The sequence below is a fragment of the Colias philodice genome, chromosome 13 (genome assembly GCF_061535455.1).
Source record: "Colias philodice isolate Cphi_HAF_F1 chromosome 13, ilColPhil1 Martin Lab GWU primary, whole genome shotgun sequence".
In the NCBI taxonomy this organism is placed as follows: Eukaryota; Metazoa; Arthropoda; class Insecta; order Lepidoptera; family Pieridae; genus Colias; species Colias philodice.
The window spans coordinates 8,391,311-8,417,078 of NC_143098.1; the positions used below are offsets into that span (position 1 = coordinate 8,391,311).

General features: G+C 35.1%; 1 protein-coding gene across 5 annotated transcripts; it reads left to right on the forward strand.

Annotated features, from left to right (window-relative positions):
* Nucleotides 1-2,675: 2,675 nt before the first annotated feature.
* On the forward strand, nt 2,676-25,095 carry LOC149483554 (UNC93-like protein). Of its 5 annotated transcripts, none has more exons than XM_089702639.1 (11): nt 2,676-2,826; nt 12,519-12,648; nt 13,983-14,101; nt 15,160-15,322; nt 15,651-15,774; nt 16,719-16,865; nt 17,065-17,131; nt 17,447-17,606; nt 17,904-18,008; nt 18,448-18,610; nt 23,108-25,095. In XM_089702639.1, exons 2-11 carry the CDS (start codon nt 12,538-12,540, stop codon nt 23,380-23,382), a joined length of 1,434 nt encoding a protein of 477 aa, XP_089558765.1. In that variant the 5' UTR covers nt 2,676-2,826; nt 12,519-12,537; the 3' UTR covers nt 23,383-25,095. The 5 variants fall into 5 exon arrangements, with proteins under 5 accessions (XP_089558765.1, XP_089558766.1, XP_089558763.1 ...); XM_089702640.1 differs by having other exon boundaries at nt 2,681-2,826; nt 12,484-12,648; XM_089702637.1 differs by having other exon boundaries at nt 2,691-2,826; nt 12,373-12,648.
* The last annotated feature ends 673 nt before the right edge of the window (nt 25,096-25,768 follow it).

The following is a 25,768-nucleotide window of genomic DNA, read 5'->3' on the forward strand; positions in this document are numbered from 1 at the left end:
ATTTTCCATAAAGGTTTTTAAGAGGTAAATCTTTTTGTTGCGTGCTAATCCCACTACGATTATGATTTTTATGTATAGCATTGTTACTCTTGCATTTAATATTAAATCCGGATTAAAGATTTTCCTTTATAGACTAGGACTAGGCTTTTTGCGTTCCTCAGACATTGATCAAAAAACGGAGAAAAAAAAATTTACCATCAAATTAAATTATCTTTTATGTAACTGGTCGTAGAGCCTCTATTATCGTTATATATCGTGACGTGATGTTTAGACGAACATAAAATAATAAAATTTAAACGAGACCAACTGGAAAGCTCTACTTTTCAAATAAAAAAAAACTAATCAAAACCCATCGGTGGAGGCGTGAAGAACATACATTTGAACAGATTAGAATGAAATTTTGTTCAAAGACAATTAAAAAACTAAGAAAGGAATATTGATCTAGGAAATCGAACAGGAACGAACTATGTGGGGTTTCCTCTGACTACGCGGGCGAAGCCGTGTGCTGAAAGCTAGTAATTAGTTTATATAGTTTTTGATAAATCATTTATTAAAAGCCTGTCAAACATTTTCGTAAATAGATAATATATATTTTCATAATAAGTGAGCAGTAACGCAGTATAAAAAACTACACTCAGACTAATGTGTGTTGTTCTTAATTCTCACGATTATCAATAAAAATCAATTAGTTATATCATACATTTGACGGTTAAGGACAAAAGTTTAAGAGCCGCAGAATGCAAATATTAACCTTGTTGGCATTGTTTTTGTAATTCAAGTATCACTTGAGTTATTGTAGGTCAAGTAATAACATTGAGATCAGTCTCAATCCGACCGTAAAATATGGCTGTGACAAATTCGGATCATTACAGGAAGTCGGAAATATATGTATTCCGATATGTAGTGGATGCCTTAAGTGTGTGGATCAACGAACACCATAATATCTAATTATATTTTTTCATCTACATGATATCAAATCGTTTGGCTGTTCTTTTTATGAGTTCAACTTTTCATCAACTAACGAAACAAGTTTTTGCAAAGCCAATTTAGTACCTTCTTTGTAGCCCAAAATATATATGATGTAAGCTTTTGCTATGTTCATTGCGACTTTCACGTAGAGCGCTTATAAATAATGTTTTGTTATTTATTTATTTATTTATTTACTCTTTATTGTACAACAGTCTTATAAAATAAAAGTACAACAAAACCATTCAAAATGTACAAATGGCGGCCTTATGGCTCTAAGCCATCTCTGCCAGGCAACCTTCAGGTAAAGGACAGAGCATAATATACCAAAGGCTAGGAAGCCAAGTAACTAATTAATTTAAAATAATAAATTCGAAGAGAAAAAAAAAAGAAAAATAAAATTGTTAATGCACGTAAACTGTAAGCTGAAGAATAGGTTGTTTGTGGTTGTGTCTACAGCAGTATTTACTGTTGTACCTACTCTTTTTATTATACAAAATGCACTTATGTTGCAATGTAAGACGGATTAACCTCGTGCTAAAATCCCTCAATTACTTTGAACGTGCCATTACATTTATAAAGGAAACATTTTTAGTATTGTAAAACTAATAACATCTGTCAATAAGGATTTCAATTTAGATTTCTTGCCATTTACAGATAGAAAAACAATTTGTTACCACATTGTATCTCGAACTCAATTGTAATTTGTTACAGAATAGGTACAATAAAAATGTATGTGTAAGTATCTAGAGGTACTTAACTACAGACTTGGTTAGAGATTTTAAAACCCTACTTATTTTCTATAATCACGTCAGTAGGTATGAATTGCTAGTCATATACAAACAATTTACCTTAGCAGTTTAGTATAATACAAAAAATTTTTTGTTTAATACATTGAATCCGATGTTATGCTACCTGTTACAAATACCTGAAGTCTTATATAGCTAATAACGTATCAATTGCTATCTCTATACTCATGAAAAATCTCTAGTGTGCATCTTATTGTATCTTATTTATATTTTACTAGCTTCCGCCCACGATTTTGTACGTGCATCCCCGTTTTTCCCCGTTCCCGCAAGAATTTCGGGAAATCCTTTCTTAGCGGATGCCTACGTCCTTACACCTGCATGCCAAATTTCAGCCTGATACGTCCAGTGGTTTGGGCTGTGCGTTGATAGATCACTATATCAGTCACCTTTCAGTTATATATATATAGATTTAGCATTACATGAACGAAAGTAGTAAATAATAGTAGAATAATATCTCGATCAGTATGATAATTCAATGTATCTTATGAAATCAAATAAACTTACTTGACTAAAGTATAGGTAATTCATACATAATGTAATCTTATCCATTGTACCAATTATTGTGATAGCAGTCTTCCAGGACCCGCAAGTGAATAATAGGTTTGACAATGAAACCATCTCAATTCTCAGCTGACTCTTAATTCTTATTGCGCCATTTTCACCAGGTTCAGGCGGGAAATCTATTAATATTTTTAGATTTGATTTAAGATTTTGCGTAAGTAGTTTGACTTCAGGTATACAGTAATTATAAGAATACTACTAAACTATAAATAGCACAAACTTACAAACATCTCGTATAGAGTAGCGGTATTCCTTGGCTTAGAGCAATGAAGAATTTTTATTGATATATAGCAGGATTATGATAAACTTTTACAGCCTTTAGCACGTGTTTGCTTTTCTTAAATCAGTGAGAGTTCAGTTTATCCGCGCGATTCAAGAGACACGCATGCGCACATTTTGTGAACGCAGCCCGCGAATTTCGAGTTTCAAATATTTTTTTTGTTTGGTTTTTCTTGTCTATGAATTGTAACTTTTATATATTTAATTAAGGGTTTGTATTTTAAATTAGAAATTTTAAAACCAAGCGGCTAATATTTATTATCTTTAATTCAGCGACATGAAAAAACAATATATAAATAAATTTAAATTCATAGATAAAATCTGTATAAAAACGCGCGAAATAAAAAAAAAGTTTACTTAATAGTTGATAATAAATTTATAGTAATTTCATTAGAAACGTTTTTCAAATAATAGGTGCCTACCAGTAGGTATTTTATACGTGTTTGTATCGATTTATTTGTATGATATAGAAAAAAAAATACAATTAATATCTATATTGTAAGAACAGTACAGGTACAGCTTTTAATATTTCGATTTTCACGTTAGATCAAGTTTGACCCTAGATTGCGGTTATGAATGTCACATAATGACCTTTCTCAAGAGTAATTAATTATTCCATCATATGTAAGCTGGTTATTTTACAAGGTGGCAGGATATCAATGTAAAAGGTTTTAGTAACTATCTAAATATATATTTTACATTTCACTTTTAGTACTAACATTTTAATTAAGTTTGTACTGAAAGATAAGAATAATACATAGGTACAATTACATATTATTATATCGGAAATAAGTTGCTCTAGTACCTACCTACGTACTTGTTATACAAAGAAAGTCGTTTAAAGACTATGTTTAGAGTGAATATGAGTTTATGATTTTTAATGTTATCACTGTTCAGGATCTTAGCAAAAACACGTATCTACCTAGTTCTTAGTACCATTATTTAGTAATCTGTAACAAAGCTAATAATATGGGAAGATATCTACTATTTGTAAAATAACATTTTCCGCGTAACGATATTGTATAATTATATTAATTTATTGAGATTTATTCTTAGCTTTGCCAGGATTTTGGTTTAACAAGTAGGTTTCCTATTTATTGAATAATTTTTACATTTCAATATTTTTATTTTTTACAATTAAATATTTTTGTGCATTTTTCTTAATAACTTCATTTTACATACGTCGATAAATCGATGAAGAAATAATAAAACTTCTAAGGCATCATTATGGACACATGTCGGATTGAATCATTATTTTAATATCACGTTATTATATGATAAATGTAGGTTTCATCAAAAACAATATTGTGTGTAATTTTATATACTTAGCTACAGTAAAAAATATTAGGTACTAGCTTTTCGCCAGCAGCTTCGCTCGCGTAGTCAAAGGAAAACCCGCATTGTCACTGTTCCCGTGGGATTTTCGGGATAAAAACCCTATGCGTCAATCCAAAATAGCTTCTGTGTGTTGCAAATTTCACGAAAATCAGTTCAGCTGTTTTTGCAAACAACCAAACAAACAGACATACTTACAAACTTTCGCATTTATAATATTATATACGAAGGATAGGTAAGAACTGCTTCGGCATTGCACGTGTTTCTTTTTACCTTGTAGAAAGTTCTTATATACTATACTAGACGCTGACCCCGGCTCCACCCGAGTTGATTTTTTTTAAATATTTTCAGTTATTAGGTATCCACAGGAAATATATCCAATCAATGAAAATGATTAAAATCTACTCTAAATAATCTACTTACTACTATTATATATATATTATATATATGTTACTAACATTTTCGATGAGAGTATCGCAGTATTTACTCAGAATAATATCTATTATGTATGTAATTAGGAAAAGGTAGGTACATATAAATTTGTATGGACAATGGACACCGCCTATGAAGGATATCGTCTATAAAATAAAAAATCCACACATTAGAAACTTGTTTATTGTTATCTAAGGCGGATCCAAATACGCCTATTTAGGTTAAGAGGCTAAGCTTTCATATATTGTGCGTGTACGCATAATATCTAGTAAAGTAACCATTACTTTTAAGGGCATTATGAAACTATTAAATTTTTAATCGAAAGAATTCGATAAAAAAAATCGATAAGTTTAACTTCTTGAGGGTTAATCGTTGTAGAAGTAAATTAATTAAATAATATCAAAGTTTAATTATTAATTTATTAATAATATTTTATTAATAAATTAATAACATATGAGTATTCTCATTAAAATCCGTTATATTTAAAATGAGTAAATTTTATGTGTAGGTAGATATCTATTTTGTGATCATTTAAGTTTGAACGACTTCCGTAGCCCCTCAATTGCTGTATGACGCAATACCATGCATTTTCTAAGGAACGGTACCTAGTAGGTAATATTCCTTATAGAGTTATAATTAAGTATTGTAACAATATTGTGCATAATGCCTTAGACTCATTTACATAAGGCATTGACCTTCACTTATTATCGATATGTTATAATCTTACATATTGCATTAGTGTATGATTTTCAATAACATTTCTATCGAACTAGAAATAATTATTAAGTAGATAGTAAAAGCTTTTTGTTTAAAAGCACGCTCCATTAAATCTATTAAGTATCTACAATGAAAATCGATTTTGTTTTTTTCATACAAGACCATAAGAATTTGATACATGATAGTTAATAATTTTTAATTTTTATACCTTCTATAAGTAAAGAAGATAAATTTTGTTATCTAGGTAGGTACATATACAATGTACATATGTATATCTAACAAAGATTCAAGAAACAACATTAATTTTGAAAATCTGTAACTACTACTACTGCCAACTAATTTCCATATGATAATTCAAAAAAAAATACATAAATAACTTTTGATATTCTGTGCTTTCTTTCTTAGGTTTATTATTAAATAATATTTTTATAACAAAATTCTGCAGGGATTTCTAAACCGGTTAAGATGATATTGTACTAAAACCTGAAATGTCTTAACAAAACCGGTCGTTACACCCATGGAATATTATTTTATTTAAAATCCTCGTACCTATACTATATACTAACATGTTTTTCTTAGCCATAAAAACTTTGACACTTGGGTTGGAACTTGGTTGGAAATTGCAAAAGATATTTTATATTGGCCGATTAATTACCGATTGATATATACTTTTTGTCTTCTTTTAGTCTGTCCTCTTGTCAGTCCTCATTTTAAAAAGGTTTTAATCATAATGTATTTGCTGGACTATAGCATTTTTGAGGTCGTATGTAGGTATATTAGATAAGTACATTAATCGCACCATAAAAAATAAATTCATGAAACAAATTCTTCTATTCGATATTCTATTCGATATTTATTTTAAGTTTATTTTAAGTAAGTCATAGAACCCATTGACGCCGTGAAGCCGTGGATAGTCCTATTTATTGCTCTATGTAAATTGTTCTTATACATAATTGAATCTGTAATTAGATTTTTTTATTACGTGTAAAAAACAATACCATAAGTTGAACCATAAGTTTTTGGCCATAAACATCTAATTTGCTATTTTTTACTACGTATGGTAGTAATTAGTGCCATCCGAGCCAAATGGGTCGGTTTTTAAGGTTTTTTAATGCCAAGGTTTTCTGTATTGTACTAATCGAGGTTATATAGTTAAAAATGGAAAAACCACTACCTACATTAATTGCGAAAAACTAGCGTAATATAAATTATATGTATTTTTGTTAATTTTGTCATTTTGAAGGTCTGAATTAGATGGATTGAACTTTAAAATTTGTATTTAATCACTAAAATATACATTAAAAACATAATTTATTGAAATACGCAACGGATGTACGGTTTACATTTAATCGACGTAAAATACCATTGATAAAGTGATTTATAGGGTTTAATGGATATTTTTTAGTACCTAGATATATTATGACATTTTAAGTACCTAGTTGAAAAACTATTGATCACAATATTTTATTTCTCTAAGAAGTAACTAAGAATCTATATCTGCTAATATTATAAAGCTGAAGAGTTTGTTTGTTTGAACGCGCTAATTTCAGCAACTAATGGTGCGATTTGAAATTTTTTCGAAAAAAAACACCGAAGTGTAAGATAGCCCGTAGATCGAGGAAGGTTTTATATACCCGCGGGGCACAGCTAGAATATCTGTGATAAATATATTGAATGTCAGAATGTGGTTTAGCGTTTCAACTTTCATCCTTATCTGTAAAAACGCGTAAACATTTTTCTTACTGTTATTTTTTTATTGTATTGTTACACTATACAATTCGTCGACCTATACAAACGTCGTTAGCCGCTTCGAATTGTTAAAGTAAAACGTTTTGTGAAAACTAAGTACCAACTTGACAATAATGAAATGAAAACTTGTGCTGAAAGGACGGTATTTAAATACAAATCTACTTACATGTTAATTTGAATGTTACGGCCTTAAAACGAAGGCATTTGTTATTATCAAGTGATTGGTACAAGAGATAATGAGACGTTGATTGTGACAATTGTTACGCTTCTTAATGAGTATTTAGTAATTTTACGTGATAAGTATTTAGAATAGATATTATAATCACAATAACAAACAGTCGTAAAACATTTACTCGCTTGAAATCATATAGATATGTCCTAAACCTATACCTATTGCACGCCTCATAAGCGAAGCGTTGAGGTGGGTACTACTGTCACTTCGCGCAAAACATCTGATTTTTCAAACTTAAAATGTCTTTATGTATCATACATTGCACTTGTAAGATAATACATACACACACATATTAAGAAAAAACACTATTTTTAACGTTCATGATATTTTTGATGTCATTTTTGTTATTTAAACTAGTTAAAAAACAGTTTAAAAAAGTTCTGTCTTGGACGTCCGTGTGTCTGTATGTGCGGATCCTTTTTCTTGTTAACACGATAGCGACCGAAATACTTTACTAATCGAGTCTTTTTTTTTCTCTTACGCTTGAGTATGCTCAGGAATAGAACCCTTTCATTTTTCAGGGTCTGATTCGATGTGGTTTAATTGTTATTAAATAAACAAAAATAATAATTAATAAATATTTATTAAAAAAAAATTATGAGGCGTGCACTTTTGGATTTTCCAAATTATTTCAATTTTACTACGAGACTGTATGGATATGTATCAAATCTTTGAGCTGAAGTTTTTGAAGTGAAACTTCTTTATCGGGGTTGGAAAAAAATTTAGTGTAACATTTTTTCGTTGCGCGTGACATTCTTCCTTTACGCGCCATTTTCTTCTTATCCCTACCAGGCGTATTTCTGTAAAGGTCCATATAATAAATTATTTTTTGAAAAATAAAGAAGTTTCACCTCTTACGTGTGTACACTAGTACACGCACGCATTTTTTTATTGTATTAAACTATTTGTCAAAGTAAAAACCTTGAATGATTTATTTACTCGAGAAAAAGGGCCGTATCGATTTAAAGAGTGATTTTGACTTGTTTCTTTAATTCTTTAGGAGCTCGTTTAAAAAAACTAACTACTATGTTTTATGAAAGTAATGGTATAATTTAAAATTCTCTAGAATATTCGATTATATAGATCTGCCGTAACAACGGTTGCGCTCCCGTATATAATCGAAAATTCTAGAGAACTTTAAATTATTCCATTTCTTTCATAAAACATATAATATGTATTTTTTTTATTGCAAATTTTTAAGCATTAACCTATCATTTAGTGTGTATTTTTTTTTTTAACTCTGTTGTAAGAACTAGAAATTCGACGCCATATACGCATAAAATTTCATCAAAGTAAGGCTATTTTAACTTAGATTTTCTTTGAATTTTTCAATAAAAGTACTTAAATTGCCTCGAACATATTTTAGGATGTCTCAGTGTCTTTACTGTTGTATATTTTATAAGAAAACTTCTTCTATTAAATTCCGTGTAAAATACAAAGACACGAACGTCCCGCATGGAAAAAATTGAAACACGCCTCAGGTTATTGGCTATTAAACAAACTGGACAATGAATATCAATAAATTGTCTCGAACATATTTTAGATATTGAATGAATCTTTAATTTAAGATATCATCACACGTTGTTACTAATTTAGTTTTGTTAAACGAGCTTCTAAAGAATTACAGAAACAAGTCAAAATCACTCTAAAATCGATAAGGACTCTTAAGGGAAACATGTTTGTTTTTAATTAACCTGTAAAAGGTATGAGATGAATTTGTCTTAACGGACGGAAAAAGCTGCATTCATCAGTTTTTTCTTTAATTTAAAGCGGAAATAAAGGTTCCATATAAAATATTAAAACGGTAAAGCGATGCAAGTTAGTTTTCCTTGTAAAAGGCCATTATTGTAGATGTTTCCTATCTTATACACATAGTATTAACTTTATCGCCTGCTTAATTAACGAATAAACGAAAGGTCATTGCAAATAGAGGGATAACTATTTATTGCTATTCATGATAAGCGGCAAGAATTATAATATACATATTTAGTAAAATACGAAGGCAAAACGAAAAAGGATGAATTTTCGGGATGTGAATTAGCAAGGATCATATTTTTTTTTAGTTTTTACGCTCGCATTGACTCGTTTTTACGCTTTTGCCTTAAATATGATTGGCTTTTATTAGCCTCATCAAATATATTATCTGGGCCAATACATATTTATGAAATTACGGGTGTGTTTTACTAATATTTTTTTTATTGCTAATTACTTCCTTTATAGTTTCGTATACTACTAATATTATTAAGGCGTTAAATTTGAAAATTTCGAGTTTTTCTAGGAAAATCGTTTAGACTTCCGTTATATATTCAAAATTAATGCTCTTTGAAATATATTGCTGTCTACATAATTATACCATTAAATATTATATGGAAATATTGTAGGTAGTTAATTAATTAAAGTCATTTTTGATAAAAGTTGTCTAAATGTCATATGATTAATAACACTCGAAAAATGTTGTGGTCGTCTTATTAGAATTCTGCCTTTACTGCCCAGAACTACATAATAAAACATAAAGTAACATTATAATATGTAATTAATTATCAAAAACCTGTTTGTAAGCCGTTTTTTGGATGTAGGATTGAAAATGTCACGAAATCATGTACATCGTAGGAAGGCAATCGGGAAAAATATGCGTCACCTAATGGCAAATGCTGCGTGACAATGTACAACAACATTGTATTAGTTTCATAGAATAATTTTTACAGCTAATAGAACAAAATTATATACTTTAAATGAATTGCTAGGAATTCGAATGAAATAGTTAAATGTAAAAAAAAAATAGTAGGTAAACTGTAAAGCGATTATAAAAGTGTCATGTTAGCTTTTCTCTGTAGAACTGCTTTCTAAAACAGTATAACATTATGTAACAATTTGGTTCCACTTGTTTAGAACGATTATATAATAGTGTATCACTGGTTTTGAAAGCAGTCCTAGTTTGGTCCTAGTCCTTGATATGTTAGAATTAAAATAAAAAAAAATATGCTCCTTTTACAGATTGTAGGTTCTGTAACGTTAATGTTAAGGTCAATAATGTGTATTATATCGATCGGTCTGAGCATGATGTTGACGATCTCCTCCAAGGAGAGAGGATTCTTCCAATTTACTTGCGACGAGGATACGCTCTAACTTCTATGAATTAAAAAGGAATTCACATAGTGTTTCCTTAACACCAGGAAGTGACTTGGCAAGGCATTGCAAGGCTCAAAACAGGAAATATTTCCCACATTTCATTTGAGGCAACATTCAGTGCATATCGAAGAATTCTCAAAAATCAGGTTTCGTTCTATGCATATTGCATACTAATTTAAGATGTTTAATTTGAATTTTGCAAGAATTTTTAAATGGATTTTATTTCCTTTTTTGCTGCTAGCTATTTTAATATTTTAGAATAACTGCGAATTCAAAACTTGGCTTGGTTATGTGATAAAAGTTATTTTTTTGCTATTCAATTATTTTATGCGCTGGTCGAGTTTTCCTCTAATTGGATTCACCTACCTTATAATTATACGTTATATATACACAAGTAGGTATAGTGTATGTACAGAAAAATATGAGTAGTTAATACAAACATATTCTTGATTGGAATAAAAACGATAAATTAAAAAAAGAAATTTTTGGTTTTTATGAAAAAATTTATCACGTGAAATGTCCATCCATAGTCTTTAATTTCGTTTGTCGTGTTGTGATTTTCGGCAAGGTTACGGCAAAATTAACTAAAATGAGGATTGACAACGCCAGCAATTAATAAGGCAATTATTATTGTTATCGATTGAGTTTCCTGTTGCTTGTTTTAAAAGACACAATTTTCATTTAGGTAGGTACCTACGACCTAAGGGTACGACGTAAGTTTATAGCCACACAATTTTAAAATCATTAACTGAATAATATAATTATTCGTCGATTGCTACTTGCTACTTTTTTTCAGTTGGGTTTATTATGAGAGTTAAATTTATTAAAAAGAGTTAAAAATTATGTTTGCAATTAATAACGTCGACATAGTGTATACTAGCGAAGCTGTATCATTCCCGCCAAAAACTTTGTGGATAATTAATAAATTATTTATTTATTAAACGACAAAGGAAACGTGACAAAGGTATACCCATAGACTCACAGGTATTAGAGTTGTACAATGTAACATTGTTACGATGTTCTCACGTTCCGATATTTTATTACTTCAACACCTATCTATAAATATATTAACCATATGCTGAGTGTCAATTAAACTTGCGTACATAATAAATAATAGAACAATGAATTGGAGAAAAATGCCGAGGGAACTTTTAACAATTGTTTAAACATAATGGATGTATATTGGATAAGGATATATTTTTGTTTACAGCATTGTAAGTGGAATTTAAAAGGCGTCAAGTCATTTGCAGCTAATTTTATTATTAAATCAAATCTTTCAACACATCTAGTTTTAAATGTCAGTTTTTTGCAATAACATTATCATTACAACGTAATCAAATTGGGGTTTATTCGAAAACAATCATGTATTCTCACGGGTAATCCGGAAAGTAATGGATTTACAATGAACCTTATCAAACTTGTAATCTTTACTAGATAACTCATAACTCATAGTAAAAACTTAGATCCGTTTATGTTAACAGTTGCTATAAACCTTTTGAAGTCAAACTGCTGATTTATTTGCGCATGAAATAATCACGTACCTATCGTAAAATGTTAAAATGTAATTGTAATGGTAAAGTGGATAATTATTAGGTATTTATTTTTATGGTAGACTTATAGGAGACTGATAGACGGAATATACAGAGAGAAAATATTTATTAAAATCTTATAAAGTGTGACAGATCAATACATACTTATTAAATTGCCCATTATAACTAAGTAGACCTTAAATGAACAATGAATTAATTGATCTATAAAGTTTAAATGCATACAATAAAATAAATTTCAATAATTTAGATCATCATAGTAGATTATTGAAAGAGCAAGGTTATTGAATGTTTTTTTTAAACTGTCACATTTACATGTTTTGAGATACATAATCTTTTACTATTTTTAAAATATTCTTGATGTTTATTCTGCATGGTCTCATATTAATAAAAAAACTAGACTGGTATCTAGTATGGGTATTCTTATAAAAATATGAACTAGGTATAAAAAGGTGTTCAACTTCTGACAAGATGTTTTTTCAATTCAAAATAAGTACATAAATATGTTATACAAATGAAATGAGCTACTCGTAGTTAAGTGGTGAATGAATTAGTTTATGGGTAATAAATTAATATCGAAATCGAAAATGATTAAATAATTAGTTTGATATATTAGTGTGATCTTAAGTATCGAAGGATTTGGTCGATGCTATCAGTTGTACGTTCCATCTTGAGAAATACTGACGACTATACGAAAATATAAAAATTCATTATTTTTTTATTGTAGAATGCTTGGTTTTAATTTCTGAATTTTTATCTCAGTGTAAAAAGTGTTAGTAAAATGACGATAGCGGAGAAAAACGTTGAATTTAAGTCTAGTGAAACTAGACGAATTGTGAAAAATGTGGTCGTCATCAGCTTGGCTTTCATGGTCCAATTCACCGCTTATAGTGTAAGTAAAATATTTATTTACCTAATTACGTTTACACAATAGTAGTCTTTTAATACTTTATACTTTATAAAGCGAGGAATCTATGAATGAAATTGTTTTAATTAATTTTTAAACATCCATACTAATATTATAAATGTGAAAGTAACTCTGTCTGTCTGTCTGTTACTCAATCACGCCTTAACTACTGAACCAATTTGCATGAAATTTGGTATAGAGATATTTTGATACCCGAGAAAGGACATAGGATAGGTTTTATATCGGAAATCCAACGGGAACGGGTTTTTCTTTGAAAACGCGGGCGAAGCCGCGGGCGGAAAGCTAGTTAACTATAATTAAACTATTTCGGCGAAGGTGATAATTAATACCGCAAAAATTAATTGCTTTAAAAATTCCTATTATACAACTGAATTTAAACCTGTATTGTGAAGGAGTACCAATATATTTGAAATACTTATAAGAATAAGCAATATAAGGAAAACAAAGTATGCTTTGCCTCATAAAGTTATAATTTATTCAAGAATAGATAGATATAAAATTACATTAATTACCCGTGCGTATCTATCACTAACGCAAGTATCTATGTATTCAGAGCTTGCTCTGTTTTTAGTTTTTACAAACATGTATTAGTGCCTACAGTCTACCTATGATTATATTTTTCTTAACATTTTTCACATTAAAATGTTCGTCAATCTTAAACCTATTTTGCAAGTGCATATCTATTGGAAAAGTTGGTTTACAAAATTGTTGTTTTATGTTCCAAATTTTAATGCATTTCGTATTTAATTACTTTTTATCACACAACGGAAAAGTCACATGTTATCAAAAATATATTAGTTTTGACCTTCCTTAAAATATCATTATTTTTAACCCACTTCAAAAAAAAGGAGGAGGTTATCAATTCGGCAGGTATGTTTTTTTTTTTATGTATGTACACCGATTACTCCGAGGTTTCTGAACCGATTTAGGTACGTGATTCTTTTTTTGTTCGATGCGGGATGGTGTCGAATTGGTCCCATAAAAATTTTATTCGGATAGGCCCCGTAGTTTTTATTTTATGAGCATTTTTGTCTGCATATTTGTAAATGTTGCGAGTGCAAGTTTGAAGTCGGTTGTTTTTAACGCAGTTATCACTTGTTTTAATACGACTAGGCGGACTAGGTAGGTACATGTACCTTCATTGTAAATGTAAATATTAATAGACTGCAGTAGACTATTAAAGCTAGATATATCATCTATTTTATAAGAATTCTTCTGTACATTAAGTTTTAACGACCTTGTAATACGAGATTTTTTTTCTTACTTCGCTTATATAATTTTGGTATAAATTTTCACAGGGGGCGGCCAACCTTCAGAGTTCAATAAACGCGGAGGCCGGTCTCGGAACAGCGTCTCTGGCAGCAGTGTATGCGGGACTTATATTCTCAAATATTTTCCTTCCTGTGGTTGTTATCAGGTACGTGATATTAAAAATACGATTATTCAGAGATGGGTTAATTTGTTAGGTATGCAGTAGGCATGATATAGCATCTAAGGCCATAGAGTGCCATAGCCCAGGAAGAACGGAAAAATAATATATAACCGTTCCACAAAAAAGATGGAAACTTCCGCTCACCTCGGTACCGCTCGACTTTAATCAGGATAAAAACTTTTAAAAATAATCGTTGTATCCTTCTAATAAGTACTTAATGCATGTTTCTTTGAATATTTGACATCGGTCAAACAGCTACGACATTGGGGCCTTCAAGAAAAGAGCTTATTCGTCCATAAAAGGCCGGCAAAGCACTTGTAACACTAGAGTGTTACAAGTGTTTATGGGCGATGGTGACCACTTAACATCAGGTGGCCCACCTGCCCCTTTGCTTGCTCTGACATAAAAAAAAACAGTTTTTTAGATTAATCTTTTTAAACATTCACACATTGACTACACAAGTAGGGACAAGTGACAACACAAGTAGAGGGAGTGATTTTGTTGCATTTTCTTTCCGGAAAGTCAATAACAGACCTCTAAGTTTTATGAGATCATTTTTTCAAATAATATCCAGGATCGAATCTGCGAACCTTTAGCCATAACGCTCCAACACTTATCTAACCATTGTACTATGACATAGTCACCATGTGAGGAATCCTCATTAAGTAACCTGTATTGAGGTCTATAGATCTGTGCCGGCATCAATATATTCGTATCAGCTATGTACTTAGAGATTGTTAAATCACAATCTATTATCACGATTCATTTATCTATTGTTAAATTTGAGATGCGTTGAGTGTTGACCCCATTTTTATTTACCTAATCTTTGTACCTTCAACTTGATTTGAATTTATCTTTATTGAATTGTTTCTACGGAAACCTGCTAAAGTTGAAAAAAAAATCTGTTATTTATAATTTAAATCACTATGTTGTTGGCGGGAAAAATATAATTCATTGATTTTTTTAACAACTAAACTGCTGTTGGCAAAATGGTTCAAATAAATACTTGTTTAAAGAAGATACATTGAAACCTTTTCTTCCAGATGGCTTGGTACAAAATGGGCTATGTCTCTATCGTTCGTGGCGTACATGCCATACATCGCGGCTCAACTATGGCCTTCCTTCTATACGCTGATACCGGCTGGTCTGATCGTTGGCTTGGGCGGAGGACCACTCTGGTGCTCGAAGTGCACTTATTTATCTGTGGTGGGTGATATTTGTATATTATGATGGTAATATTGATATTGATTATGTTTTACGTTTTATGTTATTATGGGAGGAGGTAACTGTTAAAAAAACTATAAGAAATAGACAAAATAGAAAGATATTACTGTATTTGGTGCCCCAATTTTAAAGATATTATTAGTAGATAGTTTTTTTATACATCATTTGTCCATGTTTCGTAAAGACAAGTCTAGTTTGTAAAAAAAGATAAATAAATAGTTTACATTAGAAAAATTAATATTTCTAGTTCACATTAGAAAAGTTAAAAAAAAAATAGCGTCGAGTTTCTTTAAGATTAGATTTTTTTCAGGTATCTGAAGCACATAGCAAAATATCAAATATTTCAGCAGAGGCGTTGTTGACCCGTTTCCTCGGGCTTTTCTTTATGATATTCCAGCTAAATCAAGTCTGGGGAAACCTTATCTCCTCCGTTGGTAAGTAAACATATTATTTTAAATTAAACATATTATTTAAATAGCTGCATCGGCAAATTCTACACTGTTGTCCCTTTTTCCTGTTCTATCGCATAAGAATCTTTCTTGTCCCATAACAAACACGTAAAAAAGAATTAGGCGAATATGTCGAGCTAGCAACACATTTAGCGATTCATTTTTATTATATATATTACAAAAAAAATATAAAAAATCAAATATGTATATGTATAAGGTTTCATAAAAATGTGGGTAATTATCGGAAAATTTCCACGAAATTATCTACTTGAAGTTTAGACAATACCTACGTAAGTTTGGATAGAGGAAACAAGCAATAAGAAACCAACTACATGGTGGTAATTAGCGTTAAAAATAATAATTGGAAATTTAAAAAAAAATGCCACAATGACGTGAATGCTGATAAATGATAGAAAAAAATTATTAAAAACAAATTATTTCAAGACAGAGTCGATCCCTAAATGTGGCTAACTGTGGCTAATATATTGACTCGACATGACCGAAGCTAATTGTAACAGAATCGTTCTGTAGTTACATTTTAAGAATAACAATAGAATTTTTTAAAGCTGTTAATATTTACAAAGAAACGATTGTCATGTCACTTTGTTTCAATATGTCTTTTTCAAAAAAAGCTAGAAATATGTAAATAAGAAATATATAAGAAACAGCCTGAAGATCTCGTAAAAGAAGGCTTTCTAACGCTAAAAGATTTTGTTTAATCCATGCTATAAATTATAATGCATAATAATAATATAAAACTTAAGAGTTTGTTTGTTTTTTAAGCTAATCTCGGGACTACCAGACCGATTCCACAAAATCTTTCAAAGATACATGCGTGATCCCACATTTTATGTACCACCTACCAAGATTAAAACCGGGATGGAACATGGATGGAACGCTAGTTTTATTTATTTATTTAAAATTTCCAGTGCTATCATCTGGTGACAACCAGGCTGCAGTAACAGCGGTGAACGAAACATTGATCCCCGAGTTATGTGGAGCCAACTTCCTGCCAAGCGCTGATGCTGGAGAGGCTCTGCTGCCGCAGCCCATCGAGAAGATACAGATGATCGCTGGTATGTGGAGTATATCAGGGAAAAAAGATTAAAGATGAAGTTGGATTTGTAATTGTAACTCAATATACGCAAAAATATTAATAAATTTTTCGGACAATAATAGACAATTAATATCGAAAAAAATTATATAGAATCGAATTGAAAACAAATGTTGAACAATTGATAAGTATAAGTAAGTTTATTAACATTATTTTTGCAGGCATTTATTTAGCATGTATGGCCGCAGCAGCACTTATTATAGCAATCGGTGTGGACTCCATGAAGAGGTATAGTTGCCAGTATTTTTTAAAAATTGATATATGGAGTTTCTATCTCTCTCACTCTGTATTTAAGTGCACAAGTGAAAAAGTTTTATCAAAATTAAATGTAACTTGCTTTTCACCATATTTGCTTCCATTTTATGTAAGGGGCTAATATTTTAAAATTATATGAAATATAAAAAATATATTATAGTGAAAGACATTAGATTGTATGTATTAATGAGATCTAGCTAGCACGCACTAGAGAGCGATATGCGATTGAAATCGATGGTAGAAACTATGTTATGTATGATATATGCTATAAAATACCTTCTTCTCCAGATACGACTCAGGCCGTACAGGCTCAGGCTCCAATCTATCAGGCATGGCGCTTTTGGCCGTCACTCTGCAACTCTTGGTGGAACCCAACCAGCTAATGTTGGTCATCATAAACATTTTCATTGGCATGCAGCAGGCGTTTTTCGGAGCTGATTTCACTGCGGTGAGTTGAATCTTCATGCTTTTCCGATTTTCAGTTGGAAATATACCCTATTGAACTATAAAGTTTCTGTTGCCGTGGTCAGCGGCGGAAACACAAATAAAACTTTTCAAAAAGATTTTGTATCAGTACTCTGCTTTGTTTATTTCAAAAGGCGCCCGAAAAGTGTGTTCAATTATATGCAAACTCATAGAAATCTAATCTTGTTATTTAGATTTCTATGTGCAAACTATATTAAATTTTTTAATGAAAATCTTTTTATTAGGCTATACCTATTTATATGTTTTCATAAAATTTCAGTCGTTCGTTTCATGCGCAATTGGGACAGGCACCGTGGGATTTGTGATGCTGACATTCGGTATAGCAGATGCCATTGGATGTGTTGTTACTGGATATATTGCTAAGGTAAATTGCTTTTATTAAATACAATGTAATAAGTAAAGTAATACTAGTTTATTATTACTGTATAATCTATCTATACTTACATCTTTCTGTTTTATCTTGGAGTGAATTATTTTGGTGTGTTTTAATTTAGTAGAGAAAGGGTACCATTGACAAATGCCATTGATTCTTGAAGATTGAATTTATAGTATTATATGATTTGCATAGGTCATGTGACTATAACATGGGGGTAAAAGCATTTAATCCCCTTCCAATACATAGTTGCTTTAAATTGGCCAATTTCTTTATTATTAACTTTTGAAATTTCATTCAAGTTCAATAAACTAGGCCAAGCTTTTGTGTCCAGCTGATTAAGCTATCAAAGAGAGTAGGCTCTTAATCTAACGACCGATCAACCTTATACGCTGTGTCAGATCACTACATAAAGATATTTTCATTCCAGATAACAGGGCGCATGCCGTTAATCTGTGCGGCGACGCTGGTGCACTCGGCGCTGTTCGTGACGCTGCTAGTGTGGCGGCCACACGCGCACCAGGCGTACGTCATGTACGTGATCGCCGTGCTGTGGGGCCTGAGCGACTCCGTGTGGATAGTGCAGCTCAACGGTGAGACGGGGTGAAGTTCACCCGGTGAACTGATACACGCGGCTATACCCACCGGATAACAGGCCACATGCCGCACCGGATGTACGTCATGTTCGTGATCGCCGTGCTGTGGGGCCTGAGCGACTCCGTGTGGATAGTGCAGCTCAACGGTGAGACGGGGTGAAGTTCACCCGGTGAACTGATACACGCGGCTATACCCACCGGATAACAGGCCACATGCCGCACCGGATGTACGTCATGTTCGTGATCGCCGTGCTGTGGGGCCTGAGCGACTCCGTGTGGATAGTGCAGCTCAACGGTGAGACGGGGTGAAGTTCACCCGGTGAACTGATACACGCGGCTATACCCACCGGATAACAGGCCACATGCCGCACCGGATGTACGTCATGTTCGTGATCGCCGTGCTGTGGGGCCTGAGCGACTCCGTGTGGATAGTGCAGCTCAACGGTGAGACGGGGTGAAGTTCACCCGGTGAACTGATACACGCGGCTATACCCACCGGATAACAGGCCACATGCCGCACCGGATGTACGTCATGTTCGTGATCGCCGTGCTGTGGGGCCTGAGCGACTCCGTGTGGATAGTGCAGCTCAACGGTGAGACGGGGTGAAGTTCACCCGGTGAACTGATACACGCGGCTATACCCACCGGATAACAGGCCACATGCCGCACCGGATGTACGTCATGTTCGTGATCGCCGTGCTGTGGGGCCTGAGCGACTCCGTGTGGATAGTGCAGCTCAACGGTGAGACGGGGTGAAGTTCACCCGGTGAACTGATACACGCGGCTATACCCACCGGATAACAGGCCACATGCCGCACCGGATGTACGTCATGTTCGTGATCGCCGTGCTGTGGGGCCTGAGCGACTCCGTGTGGATAGTGCAGCTCAACGGTGAGACGGGGTGAAGTTCACCCGGTGAACTGATACACGCGGCTATACCCACCGGATAACAGGCCACATGCCGCACCGGATGTACGTCATGTTCGTGATCGCCGTGCTGTGGGGCCTGAGCGACTCCGTGTGGATAGTGCAGCTCAACGGTGAGACGGGGTGAAGTTCACCCGGTGAACTGATACACGCGGCTATACCCACCGGATAACAGGCCACATGCCGCACCGGATGTACGTCATGTTCGTGATCGCCGTGCTGTGGGGCCTGAGCGACTCCGTGTGGATAGTGCAGCTCAACGGTGAGACGGGGTGAAGTTCACCCGGTGAACTGATACACGCGGCTATACCCACCGGATAACAGGCCACATGCCGCACCGGATGTACGTCATGTTCGTGATCGCCGTGCTGTGGGGCCTGAGCGACTCCGTGTGGATAGTGCAGCTCAACGGTGAGACGGGGTGAAGTTCACCCGGTGAACTGATACACGCGGCTATACCCACCGGATAACAGGCCACATGCCGCACCGGATGTACGTCATGTTCGTGATCGCCGTGCTGTGGGGCCTGAGCGACTCCGTGTGGATAGTGCAGCTCAACGGTGAGACGGGGTGAAGTTCACCCGGTGAACTGATACACGCGGCTATACCCACCGGATAACAGGCCACATGCCGCACCGGATGTACGTCATGTTCGTGATCGCCGTGCTGTGGGGCCTGAGCGACTCCGTGTGGATAGTGCAGCTCAACGGTGAGACGGGGTGAAGTTCACCCGGTGAACTGATACACGCGGCTATACCCACCGGATAACAGGCCACATGCCGCACCGGATGTACGTCATGTTCGTGATCGCCGTGCTGTGGGGCCTGAGCGACTCCGTGTGGATAGTGCAGCTCAACGGTGAGACGGGGTGAAGTTCACCCGGTGAACTGATACACGCGGCTATACCCACCGGATAACAGGCCACATGCCGCACCGGATGTACGTCATGTTCGTGATCGCCGTGCTGTGGGGCCTGAGCGACTCCGTGTGGATAGTGCAGCTCAACGGTGAGACGGGGTGAAGTTCACCCGGTGAACTGATACACGCGGCTATACCCACCGGATAACAGGCCACATGCCGCACCGGATGTACGTCATGTTCGTGATCGCCGTGCTGTGGGGCCTGAGCGACTCCGTGTGGATAGTGCAGCTCAACGGTGAGACGGGGTGAAGTTCACCCGGTGAACTGATACACGCGGCTATACCCACCGGATAACAGGCCACATGCCGCACCGGATGTACGTCATGTTCGTGATCGCCGTGCTGTGGGGCCTGAGCGACTCCGTGTGGATAGTGCAGCTCAACGGTGAGACGGGGTGAAGTTCACCCGGTGAACTGATACACGCGGCTATACCCACCGGATAACAGGCCACATGCCGCACCGGATGTACGTCATGTTCGTGATCGCCGTGCTGTGGGGCCTGAGCGACTCCGTGTGGATAGTGCAGCTCAACGGTGAGACGGGGTGAAGTTCACCCGGTGAACTGATACACGCGGCTATACCCACCGGATAACAGGCCACATGCCGCACCGGATGTACGTCATGTTCGTGATCGCCGTGCTGTGGGGCCTGAGCGACTCCGTGTGGATAGTGCAGCTCAACGGTGAGACGGGGTGAAGTTCACCCGGTGAACTGATACACGCGGCTATACCCACCGGATAACAGGCCACATGCCGCACCGGATGTACGTCATGTTCGTGATCGCCGTGCTGTGGGGCCTGAGCGACTCCGTGTGGATAGTGCAGCTCAACGGTGAGACGGGGTGAAGTTCACCCGGTGAACTGATACACGCGGCTATACCCACCGGATAACAGGCCACATGCCGCACCGGATGTACGTCATGTTCGTGATCGCCGTGCTGTGGGGCCTGAGCGACTCCGTGTGGATAGTGCAGCTCAACGGTGAGACGGGGTGAAGTTCACCCGGTGAACTGATACACGCGGCTATACCCACCGGATAACAGGCCACATGCCGCACCGGATGTACGTCATGTTCGTGATCGCCGTGCTGTGGGGCCTGAGCGACTCCGTGTGGATAGTGCAGCTCAACGGTGAGACGGGGTGAAGTTCACCCGGTGAACTGATACACGCGGCTATACCCACCGGATAACAGGCCACATGCCGCACCGGATGTACGTCATGTTCGTGATCGCCGTGCTGTGGGGCCTGAGCGACTCCGTGTGGATAGTGCAGCTCAACGGTGAGACGGGGTGAAGTTCACCCGGTGAACTGATACACGCGGCTATACCCACCGGATAACAGGCCACATGCCGCACCGGATGTACGTCATGTTCGTGATCGCCGTGCTGTGGGGCCTGAGCGACTCCGTGTGGATAGTGCAGCTCAACGGTGAGACGGGGTGAAGTTCACCCGGTGAACTGATACACGCGGCTATACCCACCGGATAACAGGCCACATGCCGCACCGGATGTACGTCATGTTCGTGATCGCCGTGCTGTGGGGCCTGAGCGACTCCGTGTGGATAGTGCAGCTCAACGGTGAGACGGGGTGAAGTTCACCCGGTGAACTGATACACGCGGCTATACCCACCGGATAACAGGCCACATGCCGCACCGGATGTACGTCATGTTCGTGATCGCCGTGCTGTGGGGCCTGAGCGACTCCGTGTGGATAGTGCAGCTCAACGGTGAGACGGGGTGAAGTTCACCCGGTGAACTGATACACGCGGCTATACCCACCGGATAACAGGCCACATGCCGCACCGGATGTACGTCATGTTCGTGATCGCCGTGCTGTGGGGCCTGAGCGACTCCGTGTGGATAGTGCAGCTCAACGGTGAGACGGGGTGAAGTTCACCCGGTGAACTGATACACGCGGCTATACCCACCGGATAACAGGCCACATGCCGCACCGGATGTACGTCATGTTCGTGATCGCCGTGCTGTGGGGCCTGAGCGACTCCGTGTGGATAGTGCAGCTCAACGGTGAGACGGGGTGAAGTTCACCCGGTGAACTGATACACGCGGCTATACCCACCGGATAACAGGCCACATGCCGCACCGGATGTACGTCATGTTCGTGATCGCCGTGCTGTGGGGCCTGAGCGACTCCGTGTGGATAGTGCAGCTCAACGGTGAGACGGGGTGAACTGTTACACGCGGCTATACCCACCAGATACAGGAGATTACAGGCCGAAAGCCGCTTAATAGTGAGGCCGATGCTGTTACCCGTGGCTTAACCCGCGCTACCAAGTCACCGGTTGCAAGCCGTTTACCAGCGCAGCGACGCTTTACGCTTGACAGTCCTTGTCTCATTCTTAAGCAAAATATAGCCTTTTTGGATAAATAGATTATTAATTATTCAACATAAATATATTTTTTATTCGAATATATTAAAGTTATGAAGGTTTTTGACTCACTTGAACGGCTTTACTCATTATTTTTGGTAGGCGTAAAATTTCTGTCCAAAACACACGAGCCATTGCCGGGTAGACGATTTACTACACATGCATTTAAGAAAATGCATGCAGCATACGAATGAAAAAATTCCATTATCTACTTATTCATCCTTAATAATTGTATGATACTAACAGGAACTTTATTTCCAGCGTACTACGGTATCCTCTTCCCCGGTAGAGAAGAAGCAGCGTTCTCAAATTTTCGTCTCTGGGAATCAGTTGGGTACATCATAGCGTATGTCATATCCCCTTACCTGAGGACCAGCTCGAAGACTTACTTGCTTGCGGTCAGTATGGCGGTGGGTGTGTTCTTGTATTTCGTAGTCGAGTACCGGGACAGGCGGGAAAAGAAGAAAAATACCGCTAAAGTAAATGTTGTTAGTAATATTGGATTAGATAATAAGGCTTTTACGATTGCTGAATAGACGTAGGACATTGGACTATTTTGATGTTTATTGTGATGCAGGTTTTATAGTTTAAAGTCTTTATGAGACATGTTAGGAGTTTGACTATATTTTTATTTAGTACTGTGTTTTCTTTTGTGGACAATATCTATTAATTGGGCTACAACGTAATTGGATTAATTAACTGACACAATGTTTATGACAATTCTTAAGTTTTTATTTTCTGTAACATTTTAGTGAACATTAATTAGAAACAGGTAATGCAATGACGCACAATTTTTCTTAATGTAATTAGTTGTTAAATATAAATATTTTTATTTACATTTGAAACAATTGTCGGGCAATTGAAATAACCGTCAAATACGCTAACTAGGTTAGTGTTACATTTCATTCAAAGATGATATGAGAAGATTGTTACTTATTACATTATTTAAAAGTTAAAGGTCTTTAGCTGGACTACCAAGAAAGCAACATGTAATCAATGTGTGCCAATTTATAATCTTTTTTATACGTGTTACGATAGTTTAAACTTTAAAATATCATAATATGTTTAAATGTTTCATTACAAGTAATGTGAGTTGAAATTTGCACTTATTTGTATTGTTTTATAATGACGTAGAAGGCTATTTATAAAATCTGTAATAAAATAATATAATATCATATACATATATACTAGGAAATGGATAACGGTTTAAAATTCAAAACTGACATAAATTAAAATGTTGCATATGACAAACTTCCGTATTTTATGATATTTTTTTGTTTATTAAGCTTTATATTAATTTATTTTTAATTTAAGAGTAATTTTCGTGTTATATTAATTTTAATCTTTAATTGAAATATGTATGTATGAAAATCAATTGTTGTTAATTGCTATTCAATTAATATCTGCTTTAATATAGTTTTCTGAACAATATTGTTTTTTAAGGTGTAGCTTTTTATTTAATTGTGACAATGTATGATTAGTAATATATAAGAGATTTATTTTATAGTATAGAATTAATAATATTACTATAAATTTAATGATTTAAATGTAATGCGAATTTATTGCAGGCCTACGCGTTCACTAATTTTGAAACTAAGTATACAAATTACTTATTATTGTTCTTTTTAATTTTTATAATATTATAGTATTCCCGATTGCATCAAATAATATTTTTGCTTGTCATGATCTGTAATAATTTGTATTTAGTAATTAATCTGTCTGACGCAAAAAATTCCATTAGATATTTTGTATATTTTTAATAAAATTACATTAATATTGTACATAATCTCTTGTACAATCTGATAAAACCTAATTAAAATTGTATATGTTTGGAACCTCAGAAAATACATATTATGTTATAATTATGTATTTTGATTGTAGGTATTATTTGTTGGATATTTACCTATTTAACATGATAATTTTCGGAGATTCCATTGCCGTGGCCTGTGCGTTTTGCTTTTTCGAATTATTTTAATTTTATTATTATATATGTATATGCTTAGAAAATATATAGTTAACTACCACTTTTTAAAATGTTTGATAAAAAATCTAAATAGTATTGATTTATAATATTATATTATTCAGTAACAAGATTGCCTATTCTCAATATTATGCGTATAGTAAGTAATTCTTCAAACGTATAAATCAAACAAAATTGAGGTAATTATTGTAAATGTCGTATTGTGACATTATAGTCTGTGATAAACGCATATTATTGTATTATGGTAATAAAGTATGTAATAATCAAATGTTATTTATTGTTATTTATTGAAATTTCCCCTTTTCAAATTATTCCTACACTCAATAACGAACTTGAGAACCGCTTTTCAGCTTCCTGATATCTTCTATTACAGCAACTATTAAATTAAATATGAAAATTTAAAAGGATAGATAAAATTAAATCATCAGGCGGGATTCGAACCCCGCGACCGTGAAGTCAGGCTTTTCAGTCAGCCAGGCATAGAAATGCCTGACTCTTGGCCACTTATCATCCCACATACCTACTACCTAATGACCTAACAACCACCTCAACCAATATGAAACATATTATAAACATAATGATAACAAATTACAATATTGTATCGATAGATCATGGAACGCAGCCTTTGTTGAATTTCATTTTTTTTTCGTTTTATTGCATTCAAACGTTTTTAAAGAATAGAAAAAAAGTCCATCATGGTTCGTATGATGTGAAAATATAATACTGTTAATGAGTAAATATCATCACGCAAAGACCAAAAGTAACAGGAATGAAAACGGATAAAACCGCGAGGAAAATCTAGTACAACTATAAATATCTACTCTTGTCTTGTCTTTACACACACCTATTAATTTATTACCCATTTGCTCATAAATAAAATCTATCATTGAAACGGAACAGTCCTACGTTTCCGTTTACCTTTTTAGGGTTTACATTATTCT